This window comes from Rhyacophila brunnea, unplaced genomic scaffold (assembly GCF_057557595.1).
Source record: "Rhyacophila brunnea isolate RB1 unplaced genomic scaffold, BYU_Rbru_1.0 scaffold_1, whole genome shotgun sequence".
In the NCBI taxonomy this organism is placed as follows: domain Eukaryota; kingdom Metazoa; phylum Arthropoda; class Insecta; order Trichoptera; family Rhyacophilidae; genus Rhyacophila; species Rhyacophila brunnea.
Genome location: NW_028232751.1, coordinates 8,097,595 through 8,110,831, shown reverse-complemented (window position 1 = coordinate 8,110,831; position 13,237 = coordinate 8,097,595). Strand labels below are relative to the sequence as shown.

At 32.4% G+C, this 13,237-nt stretch overlaps 1 protein-coding gene across 1 annotated transcript in view; it reads left to right on the top strand.

Annotated features, from left to right (window-relative positions):
* The window catches only part of bma (SCY1-like protein bma), a 405,735-nt gene extending 392,784 nt beyond the window's left edge, over positions 1 to 12,951 (top strand). The window contains exons 16-17 of the mRNA XM_085960528.1: positions 6,030 to 6,170; positions 12,925 to 12,951. Of these exons, the coding sequence (XP_085816654.1) occupies positions 6,030 to 6,170; positions 12,925 to 12,951 (168 nt within the window). The remainder of the gene's footprint in view (positions 1 to 6,029; positions 6,171 to 12,924) is intronic.
* The last annotated feature ends 286 nt before the right edge of the window (positions 12,952 to 13,237 follow it).

The window sequence follows — 13,237 nt, the reverse complement described above, 5'->3', positions numbered from 1 at the left end:
AATGTGAAGAAGGAAATGTCAGAATATTATTAGATGGTAACCATTATTGGTAGAATTCCATAATAACTGAGATGGGTAGCATAGTTATACAATATCTGCGAGGTTGGTACCTACATGGGTCAGTAGATTATTATTTAGAAGCATTCAGTTCAAGATTTTTTTATGGGATTTTTCAAATGAGTTTGCTTTTGTGGCCTTTCTAAATTAACAAATTTTAAATGAGGTACTTAAATCAAGATACATATTGGTTCAAAAGTTATCAATGAATAATGATCGATCACTCGGCCAATGCACTACGTGGAAAACAAAGCATACAACATAATATCATCCATGCTCATCCAATCATTTGTGCCGTCCTTACATACTATACTACATACATGCACGGAGAATTTACGCGGATTATTTGTAAACTTTCCAAATTTGAAACACAAATACGGGAGTCCTTTGTAGCCGTGTTCACAGCCTACTTGACACGACCGTCGACCATGGCATTCTGTGTGGGTCCATTTACTGTCGCTATCTGTTCTTCTAAGCAGCTTGCACGGAGCATGATCGTGAGTACTGTCATTATATTCCACTTGTTTTTAGTACAAAGTAACCCTGGGTCAGGATTGCTTAGCACCGAAAACATGTGAAACTGTACAAGTCATTGTGTTTTCATACTTCCTCAGGGATGAAGTTCCATTACGCACCATCTGTCGATCATACGAATTGATTGTTTTATGTGTTGAGTGTTCTTATTCGATCGTGATATGTTTATATTTTTCATGACCTGCGAGTTGACATTGTGATACTATAATATTTGAAGACTGGTCGACATATCTGGATCCGTACATGTCTCGTGCCATAAGAAGCAACCTTTATTTTTTAACTACAATATACTGTCCGACAACAAGATCTAGGCAATAACCAGGTGTCGCTGGAGTCGAAGTGCGATTAACTAAATAGGAGGTGCCTGTTTATTCAAAGTTTTAACACGTGGACAACTCGTCGATAACCGGAAGTCGTTGCAGTCAAAATGCGGTTAAAAACAGGAGGGACTTATTAGTTCACACGTTGGCAAGAAAATCTTGTTTGACCATAGTAAACTGCATTTTAAGTGACCGTGCACATGTGAAAAAGTAATATATTTTCTACTCCTTCTTTCGATGGTCTCTCCCTCTTATCATAGACGTTTAGCAGGATCCTTGCGTCGTTCTATAACTCCCTTTTCCAGTGTATCTATGCCATCACAACTCCCAACGGGTAGAGATGGGGTAACTCAAATCATTAAACGTGTTTCTTCTGGGTTTCCAATGGTTTCTCTGGGCCCGCGGAGTTCAGCTTCAAGGATTTTATAAAAGGAAAAAGTTTTAAATCCTAGTATCCACAACTCACCCATATTCACAGAAACATATGTACGCAGAATACATATTCGTGCTCAATTACCAACTGTCTATGATTGGCTTCATACACGACATTCGTAAGAGTTTTATACTGACTAATCTTTATTTTATCGGCGGACACTTCTGGATTCAGAAATAGAAAAACTATTGACTTTAGTTTTAATTTGGAGATGATTAAATCAAAAATCTGTGATATATATAGTGGACAGAAGAGCCAGTCTAAAAAGATTTTTTTTTCTTTCTTAACTTTCTTCTTTCAGCACTACAGTGCATGGTTGTAGCATCAGTCCCGTGCGGTTCCGTTTCGGGACAGAGTGAGCACTTAAAATCACTTCTTTCAGACACGTTTATTGCGTCATGGAAGGCGGCATATCCACGGCTGTACATACATCGCACCCTCACAACTAAGCCGCCACAAGTCCAAATTTACGTGTTTTGAGTTAATTACTACGTTTCATTGTCTATCGTTCATAGTATATGTACCAAAAATTTCATATCTCTAAGTCATCAAATTCAAGTCAAAACTTTATTCAATATCTAAACATATTTCAAAAACACAGTACAAAAATGCGAAATGTAAAAACTTCATAGCTGATTTTCTCTGTTTGACGTTTTTTGGATTGTGGCAGCTTAGTTGCGAGGGTGCGACATGACGGGCGATGGTAGAAAAACAATGTACATACTCACTGTACGCGTAATGGTACAATGGTTTAAATTTGTGTGGTACTTGGAGACGTCCGTAAAAACGCTAAAGGACTGAAAATGTGTCCTAGCATAAGGGAGAAAAAAGACCGCCAGAATTTTTAAAGCTGCAAGAGAATTCGACAAAAACAATAAAAATATAAGTATTACTATTTCGCATTGTCTATGTTCGTCTACAATATTCAGTTGTACTGTACAAAAAAAATTCTTGGCTACGTGTTAAAACTGTGAACTAACATGCTCCGCCCATTTTTAACCGCAATCCATTATAAGCTCCTCCCATTTAATAAACAATGGCGCCAAGAAGATGTTTTCGTACAGTAGGTATACATTCTTGTCAAATGTTGCTTCTTATAGCATGGGATATGCGCGAAACCAGATATATTGACCAGTCCTCTACATTTGTGTTAAGAGAATTCATTTTTAATTAAAATCATTTTATTATCTATTATACATATTGGTCAATTGAAATGGTAATGTTCGGGAAAATATTTTGCGAGGAATGGTCCTTAAACATTTGTTCAACCCATTATAATATGGTTACATGTAAGTTGTACACATGCAGTCCATCGTGGGACATTTATTCGTGCGCCGCAGTACGTGAAACATGATGTCGTATAACATTTTATCAAATGACGAGTTCTTCGTTGAACATTTCACCGTGGAATACATTTGTACGTATCTTACAAAATGCGGCGATAGTTTGCAAATAGTACTGTTCCAATTAGATTAACCCTAACCTAACCTAGTAAAGACATCTCCACATATTGTAGCATACGTACAAATGTGTCGCTAGATTTCAAAATCAGCCAAGTCCATAATAGATGAATAGGAGAAAAAAAGCTTTTTGTTTTCTCAAATACACAGTCACAGGGGTGAAAGCTTATATTATTTCGAGTATAAAATATTTAAAATTCATAAATTCCACCTTTTTGATAATGCATAAATGTTAGAAAGCAATAGTTCTTCAGCAATTCACAAAAAAGTCAAAATTACCTAAAGGTGGACTTGGCTGATTTTGAAATGTAGCGATACAAATATACTCCACGGTGAAATGTTCAACGAAGAACTCGTCATTTGATTAAATGTTACACGAACTCATGTTTCACGTACTGCGGCTCACGCATAAGTGTCCTGCGGTGAACTGTTTACGTACAAATTTCCGGTTCGTTATAATATATCTGTCTCTTGATACTGACACATTTAAAGAACATGTGTGTTTGACCAACGGCTGAACTTAGTGTACTTAACATAATGTTTTTGCTACGTGTGTCGCTGACATGCTGCTATATAATTAGGTATTCATTTTAAACCCACAGTGGCCTTCCAACGATGATAACAGTAGTTTCATCTTTTATATTCATACTGTATTATCAGAACATTTGTATACAGTTTTAACTATTCATAATATAATTTAAAGATTTTTATTAAAAATGAATTCAATATTATTTTAATTGTATCTAAGCTGCCATAATTTTAATTTAATCCACATGGACCTGACTTCAAAAATTTATTTTAAAATTTGTATCCTTTAAAACAATAAACAGATAAGTATAAAATAATTTTCCGGAATATAATAATATTGTGATGATAAATGATGAAAATGTTCCTTAATTTCGCAATGTATGACCAATTTATTCTGGAAGTGGGAGGTAAAGTGTCGTAAGTGATAAAAAAAAAATTTCAGTCATGTCAAAATACGAAATTGACAAAATTGTAGTTGCATTGTAAAAATTTTTCAGTCGTGTCAAAATACGAAATTGACAAAATTGTAGTTGCATTGTAAAAAATTTTCAGTCGTGTCAAAATACGAAATTGACAAAATTGTAGTTGCATTGTAAAAATTTTGCAGTCATGTCAAAATACGAAATTGACAAAATTGTAGTTGCATTGTAAAAAATTTTCAGTCATGTCAAAATACGAAATTGACAAAATTGGTTGCAGGGTAAAAAATCCTAAGTCACGTTTTTACGAAATTAAGATTTCAATGCCAATGTGTGTAAAGAATTGTACTTTTTTCTGTGATTTGCTTGTAGATATTGCTTAAAGTGAGAAAATCATTTTTAACTAATTTAATAAACATTTTTAAGTATTCAAAATATTGAATATAACATAATATCAAAAATTTTATTATACACAAATAATGTAAAATAAATTAAAAAAAGATACACCCATTATGTTATAGCGTATTTTGAAATGTTAGCGTATTTTGAAAACTGCGATTTATTTAAAAACTGATTATCTCAGCTGTAACCAAACCGACTTAGGCACTTTTACCCCTAAAACACAGAAATCATAACAATACTATGATCACCAAATAAATGAATTGTGAGCAAAAGCCGTGACAGGAGCTTTGAAAAAAATAGCTAAGTACTTAATTCACTAAAGACACTTTACTTCTGAGGTCTGGTATTAGGATAATGACGACCTTACTTCTGGCATAATATTTGAACAGTAGCATTATCGAAAATCACAGACGATCTCATTGTGTAATCCAAAATGATGACAAAATTAAAACTGGAGTGATTGACAAATTAAATAGTAATTAACTTAATATGTAATAGTTGGTTCAAAAATTATTATTCTAAATTTACTTTTTTCTCATTAATGTTTATATTTTCATAATGAAATTATTTAAATCGTCTTGAAAAGATGTTTAATGAAACCTAGACGGATCAAAAATATATGAAAGCGCAGCTTAAAAATACTACTAAAATTCATAATTTCAAAATCTATTTTTTTTAACAATTCGACACTCAACAGGATTCGCGCCCACGCACATTGAACACAGCGCTATAGGCATATTATCTAATTGAGACTACTAAAATTAATGATTAAATTATGTGCAAGTCAATGAGCTATTTATTTTATGAACTACGTCTAACAAAAGCATTTCATCACAGTTTTAGTTTTATCCAAACAGTCAATTTCACAATAATTGTTATTCACAATAATTATTATTTTATGTGCAGCTCTTGACATATTATATATACACATATATATACAAACATAAACACTTGCATTATTTATTCAACAGACTAAAGTTTAAAAAACAGACCGTATCGATTATTGTAAATAGAAAGGAAGTCAAACATATTAAACTCTAATTATTTAGAATAGTTTTGTAACCAATTACAAATACTGCATAATTTCAAACGTGTATTAACAAAACATTAATTGATAAATATTGACATAGAGGCCATACACAACGTAGTCATGTTTTAATACACCAAATCACAAAATACTAATTTTCTGTAATTAACAATAAAATTATTCTAGAATTGTATCACATTAAAATTATGTCAATAATTTATAAAGCTCTCTCTAGGTTCATACTTTACATTTTGATTATAATAATACGTTACTATATTGGTGGCATTATTGTTATAATCAGATGTGTTTAAATTAAAATAAATCAACAACACTTATACAGGGTTGTCATATTGGATTATAATCTTGATATTGTATAGCATAGGACAGACCTACATACATATTTTATGAAAATTTATGCGATTGTTTATAAACTTTTCCATTATCACACAGATGCCCGTAGATAGACATCTGTCTACAACTGCAAAAACTGCTATTAAATAATACTCGACTCGACTACTTCTTGTGAAATTGTAAAAAAAAATCGACCCATATAAGTTTGTTTTCTATATTTTCCATCTGTGGTTAAATACAAAAAAAAATGTATGGACATTAATTATCATTGTAAACTCTGTTTATTAAACTTATAAACAATTTTCATATGTATATTTCATTGCAGGAAGATATAAGTATGTGCGTCTGTTCTAGGTCAAATAATGTTTTCGATAATGTTTCTGGCATCGTATTGAGATAAAACTCATGATTATTTTCTACAAATTTTAGCTTGAGGTGTGTTTAAATTAAGTAAAAAGCTTTGGACGATAATGTACATATTGAATTCGGGGTTTCCAGGGAGGGTCTATGCCAAACACATCGTCCAGCGTTCCATTCCTGCTGTCGTCCTCGATGCAGTCCATCCGCTCCCGGCGTCCCTCGGCCAACCTGGGAGGATCTCAGGGTTCCGGCCTTCTGCAGCAGCTGGGCTCCGGCATGGTAAGGCACCTCACCGGCTCATCCAGCTCCGTACAGACTCACCACTGGGGCGCAATCAACAGCCGGGTATTTCCCCCGCCCGTGCTGGCTGTCCGGAAATGTCCCTCGCTAAATATCACATTTACCAACTAAATGTAATTATCGACTTACATATTTTTCGGTTGTCTATTTTCACACTCACAATGTTTTTTTAACAAAGCCACTGTGACTCACTTTAATTTTCAAACTATTAGTTCCATTCTCACATACCTAACACGCTTCAATCATTTAATTTTATTTATTTTTCTTCATATCCGCTCCTAGACGGAGATTATTATATATCTTAACAGATATTTAATGAGGACTGGCTGTTAGCCTTAGGAAGAGGCACGGGAGACATCACAGATACCCACCATTCCTCATAATATGAAATTAAAGACATCTTCACATAATGATGAATGACACATTTTGAGTTTAAGGTGAATATTATATACCCATCAGAGGCACCTAGAAGAAAACGACGTACTTTGAGATTTCCGACATTTTTTTGATAATTTTCATTTGATTTTAAAACATTATTTTTTAGTTTAGTATACAGAAATAATGTGTATACCTTGAAAGCATCTTCATTGATATAAATAATAGATGAATTATTAGTCAGTACATTTTTTCAATATGTTAGAGAAAATTTAATTATTTTAAGATTACCACAAAATATTATGTAATATCAGGGTTTGAAATGGACCGGAGCGCCGTTCCGGTGCGTAAAATCCTCAAAATTATCGCTCCGTCTCGTGGATATATTAATTTGAGCGTCTCAGCTAGATTTTCCATATAATGTAAAAATCTAACACACTTATTTTTATAAAATACACATGCAATTAGATAACCGCTCCGGTTCGTAAAATATTTAATTTCGAGCGCTGTAAGTAATATACGATGCGATCCTCATTTTTTATTGTAAGTTTATCTTTGACTTTATATAGAAAATATTTTTATTTTACTTAAATGTTTTTGGACACAAATATTTCTTAATTGAAACACTTTATAATGTAAAGTAACAAAAAAATTCAAATTGCAAGCTTCGTATTTTCCACTAAGTGTCTCTAGTAGGTGGAGTATTCACATATAAAGTTGCCTACATACAAATAAAAAAATCTACATTTTTTTTAACAAAAACACTGAATACAGTAAATCATTATTTTTCATTAATAAAAAAATATATATTATAAATTAATTTTAAAAACTCTCTTGATACTGCAATTTGATGAGTCAGTTAGAAGATGAACATCAAGGCTAAAGCATAGTTATGAGAACAACACATTTAAATGTCTTAATTAATACTTTATTAGGCATTATCCAAAACGATACCTGTAGTTGTCAAACCTTATTAATTTTTGATGACATGTTAACGAAGAAATTGATATCAAACACCTCATTTTTTGCAAATTTTACAAATATAGAAAAATATTCGGATTTGAATAGTTTTTTAATATCGCCAAAATTGACGAAATGTGTCATTCATTGTTATACGAGTACAATCATTGTCAAAATGTTGACCCGGCTGGGATGTGATCCCAGAACCTTCCGCATGCTAGATTACTAGTCTGATGCTCTACCAACTCAGCCACAGCAGCAGACACTTTTTTCAACAATTGGTTCTCGCTAATCATTCATCAATTCAGGGGTGGGCAGATGCTAAATACGGGGTAGTATCCGGAGGTACGTATAAGCTTTTTCTTCGGTACTAATGGACACAAACGTGTCCGATAATATGAACGAAAACATGTGTTTCGAGTAAAATTGGCCAAAACCACCAGGCCGGTTTGCAAATGGCAGAAAAGTTTTCACACCGACTGGAATCATTATCTCTTTGCCAAAACTGTAATTTATACAATTTTTTTAAAACAATAAGTGCATAGGTAAATAAGCATACAATTTAAATTTAGATTAAATCTTTAAACTATATTAAATAAAAAGAATTAATAAATTGCTCTTACAACAATTTTGATTAAAAATATCGGTGCGTGTACTACGCGAGTTAGAAGTTATACTTCTTTGGCGTAACAAAACAAAAAAAAACTTGTGATAATCTAGATTCTTCGACTAGTTCACAATTATCTTGTTATTTATCTTTGTTTTTATTTTTAAAGTAACAACTGTCACTCTGACGTTTAATCGTTTGTTTACGTATGGAATTGCAAATGGCCAACAATAATAAATTCGTTGTCTAGGCAACGGAACAATTTTAACTATCAAACTTGCGTCTGTATACAGCTGACTGATTCGCAGTTGTTTCCATACTGTCGTGACGGTGTGCGCGCGCAGCTCTCAATTTCACTCTCGCCCCAAAAGAAATATAACTTCAATAATAATGTTCCCGTAATGGCTCAAATAGACTCTGTGACGATCGGTCATATAAATGATTAAAAACCCGTTTCTTGTGTTGGCGTCCTGTGTCACAGAGTGTAAATACGATGTCATAGATGTCATACAATATTTCGGAATGACATAGATATGATCATATATACACTAAATCGCTCTTAGCATATATATGCCCGATCGTGATAATATAGTCTATTTGAACCTTTACAATCGATTTAATAATTGAACATCAATTTGAAACAAATGTTTGATTATAATAATTATAGTAAACTCAATGAAATTTAATTGCACACCTTATGTATTACATATTAAAACTTAAGTACCATTAAATAATAAATATTTATTTAGAAATATTGCTCAATTCTCTAACTGGAATAATTACTTATACTTACTAAAAATGCTGTATTAGAAAATAAATAACACGTATTTTAAAAAGTCATACAAATTAACACTTCGACAAAGAACTGTTCGACGAAATCTTTTCTGCTCTTTGTAAATAGGACCGATGGTTTCGATCATTTTTTTAACATACAATTGTTTTCGTACAAATTACATGTAACCAGATGTACCTATATGCCACCTCACACCTCATCATTCTCGTCACTCGCGGGACATGTCTTACGGAGTAGATTTCGTAGAAATTAGAAATTAGTGTAAGCATTTAGAGGAATGAAATAAATATACCTATTGTAGTGATTTGAAATGAATTATTACCATATTGACCTGAATATAAGGCGACACGACCCTTTTTTTTACCAAAAACAATAACAGATTTAATATACACCACCGTTGACAACAACGAGCTATTAACTTTCAGAAGAACACATAAAACAGGGCAATTCCGACATGACACTTAACTCTAAAATTAATAAAAAAATATAAATACGCTATGCCGTATTCCAAAAGTTAATTATCTCGAGATATGAACTGTCAGCGCCTGCCCGGACAGCCGCGCTAACTTGTTAGAGCGAGATAGAGGACGATAATTACATCTAACATTACGACACCAGCATCACCGCGCGGGTCTAGGACAATTTGGCGTCGGGACAACTGGACGCCGCGCAATTTGAATATAAATAGACGTTAGGTACTTATAGGTACTTTAAAAAATATATTTAATACTATTATATTATGAATTAATAGTTGGTGAAGATTTAAATATGCATACGTAAATAATGATTTAATCGTGCATATGTTTAAGTTCCAACGAAAAAAGAGTTTTTTTATTTTTATGTAAAGTCTTAGACATGGTAATTCTCAATCCGCAATAAAAAAACATTATGTTAAGAGTAAAATGAATTAAAACTACTAAGTGGTACATAGAAACTGATTAAAATTCATCGTCTACGTTATATTTACGTGTCTACGACAGTGCGGCGTCCAATTGTCCTGGCGTCCAGTTGTCCCATTCCCTCACCGCGCCGCGCAACAACGCAATTTCATTGAATCTGAGAAGTTTTTGAAAAGTAATATACCTACATTCGAATAATATACAATGTAATATATACATATTATAAATGCCATATATAATACAACAATAATTACTAACCGAGATACACCGCAAACATAATCCCAGTTAAACCCAAACAAACGTCAAAGTGACACAGGTACGTAAAAAAATAATTGTCATGGCGTATGCGCAGTGGGTGTTATTTTGGATCAAATGAAATAACAAAAAGTGTTATCGTGTTAACTAGTTGGAATAGCCCGCTGGGTTCTTAGTTACATCATCATCGATTTGACGTAAAGGATACAAAGAGATGCATAGAGCTTGCTCTTTCTCTTTCACTTTGGGAACATTAAAATCTTACTACGACTACCTTCTATGTTCCTAGCTCGATGAAGTTAATAATATGCACTGTTGTTTCGATAGATATGTGTTAATTCATGGTCCAATTTTGAATTTTATAACTATGCATCTTAGGGATCGTCCATTTATGACTTTATATCCTAATGGGGAGGGGGGGATTTGATACAATGCGATAAATTGGGTAATAGAAAATTTTACATCTTAAACAAAGCCTACAATGTAATGAATTCATTTTTTTTTTCGAGAATAAAATATTTCGTGAAAAACTATAGTTAAGTAGATAGTTAAATCGACCAATTTCAACTAATCTATTTTTTAACGATTTGTGAGATTAGGGGTCAAAAAATACCCATAATCGTATGAAGTCATTTATGGAAAAACCCTTATAACCGCTAAATATGACAAGCCGTATTGTCATAACAAAGCATTTTTTTTAATCAGTAAAGTTAAATTACATTATATCTCTGGCGATTAGGGAAAACATGACAGGTTATTGTGCCTCTGCATATCTATTTAAATTCATAATAGGCATATCTAGAGTTTTAATCGTCCTATGTACTAATTTCCGTACTATCTTTATTTAATTTAATATTTAGACCAAACTGCGTACTGTGTACAATTTTAAGAATCATAATATTTTGGTACTTACATGTACAAAATAAAACATAGTGCAATAACTATTGTTTTCATTTATGAATCTCACACAAATAAAACAGCGACTACACACCCCTTTCACTTCATGCTTTAAATGTGATTTTTCTAGCGCTTTACTATTCATTTTTATATTATACTTATAAAAAATGGTGTGATATTTCGAATAAATTTTGTTATTAAGGTATTATTACTCCTTTTTAAAAGACCACTCAAATTTAAGAATAACATAACAAATTTGAAAACAGTATTTTGGGAGATTGTTGGATGGCCGAGTGGTAACATATATCTTCTTGGTAAGTACCGGTTAATCAAAATTCATATTTTGTTTTTCAATGGCTGTATGAACCCAAAGCATGAACCTAATTGGTTGTACAAGTGGCTAACATCCATTTCTCGTAACAAAACATCGGTTACGAAACCTTTTCGTGAGGCGGTTGAAATCCACACAGGATTGTAGAGCCAATGAAAAACAGATTATTAAATTAGTTGCATATTTCGATGCCACAGTACAATACCAACGTAATCCAAAATATGTAGCGTTCATTCAATCAGTGTAAAATACTTATATTTTTAAAATATCACAAAGGCCAAATCCCACCTAGAACGCAAAGGAAAAAAAATAGTAATTTTAAACAGACTTCTTCTAAATTTTTGTAGCAATTAATTGAAAATTTTACTTATTTTTGAAATGCATATCGACTTTAGAAAGGAAAAAGGACGTAAATAATTCACCGAAATCAAATTTTACAGGAGGTGCAAAAACGTTTTTATCATGGTTTTCGGTCAATGTTAAAAAATACAAAATAGATATAACTGTATATATATAGTAGATATAATAATATATAGTTATTACTAGTTATTACTAATTACTATATATAAATAGATACACCCGAGAATTCTGGATTCGATTCCCGGCAAGGACACAATATTTGTGTAATTTTCTCAAAGCCTGGGAGTTTATGATTGTTCAAAATTGCCAACATCCACCTTGTACGAAAAAACAAGGACATGGTTATTAATAATTCTAAAAAAACCATGAAGTGCATGATAATTAATAATTTAGTATGAGCCTCCACAGAGTAGAGGTTTGTATTAACAGATTTTGTTTTTTACGAAAAATGGATGTCAGTCACTTACTCAACATATTAGGTCCATACCCTGAGTCATGCACAAATTGAAAAACAATATGTTTACTTGCCAGACCCGGGATTCGAACCTGGGACCCACGGCGTGATAAATAATTGTTAGCTAAATGTAAATAATAATTCGGCATTTGCAGCTTACACCCTTGTACACAACATGTATTTAGTCGTGTACAATTTTATTATCCAATAAAACCCATTTTGAAAAAAAACTGAGGGTTTACGAGTTTACGTCCTTTTTTCTTTCTACAGTCGATATAGAATGTAGGTATATTTTATCATAACTGACTCAATGAACAATTTTACAGAGAGTAATAAACTATCCATTTTAAAAATACTTTTTTACAATTCTACTATGAGTGAAAGCATTTAAAGTACAACAAAAACTATATCTAACTGTATATACTTAACTCATTTTTTTTTTAAATTTGTGTTGATTTTGTACTGAGGCAACGATTTGTCAAACGCATTGCAACAATCACATAACAATAGCCGTAATGATTTCACTTAGCACGAAGTAATAAATAATAAGTGATAAATTTTGCCAAGTATCCTTTATGATAAAATTAAATCACTTTAACTAATAGCAATTAGCAACTAAGCCCATAGTAATGCTAATGAGTGATTTTTGCTGAAGGCCTCGAATATAAGGCGAATATGAATTGGACGATATAAACTTTTGAAAAATGCCGCCTTATATTCGAATCAATACGGTATGGAATGTTGCAAGTAAATCGTGAAATGAGGTTTCATCCAATCTAACCAGGTTTATTGTCATTTGCAGTACCAGCTGTTTTCCGGGCGTACATAAGATGTAAAAGACAGTTGTTGTTTGTGTTTCTGCGCATATCTGTCGGGAATTGTTACAGTCAATGTTTGAAGAATATAAGATATCGCAGTTACATTCAGAATTGGGAAAAATAATAGAATGGTTTTCATCCGGTGGTCGAATACAAAGGATAAATCGGCAGTAGCGTGCAGTACCGGAAATTGTATGACTTACCTTTCAATTGTAAATATTTTGTGTAAATCTCTTGATCTGTGTCAGCTTTAGCCATTTGTGAGTACAGTTGCAGTTACATTGAAATTAAATGTTT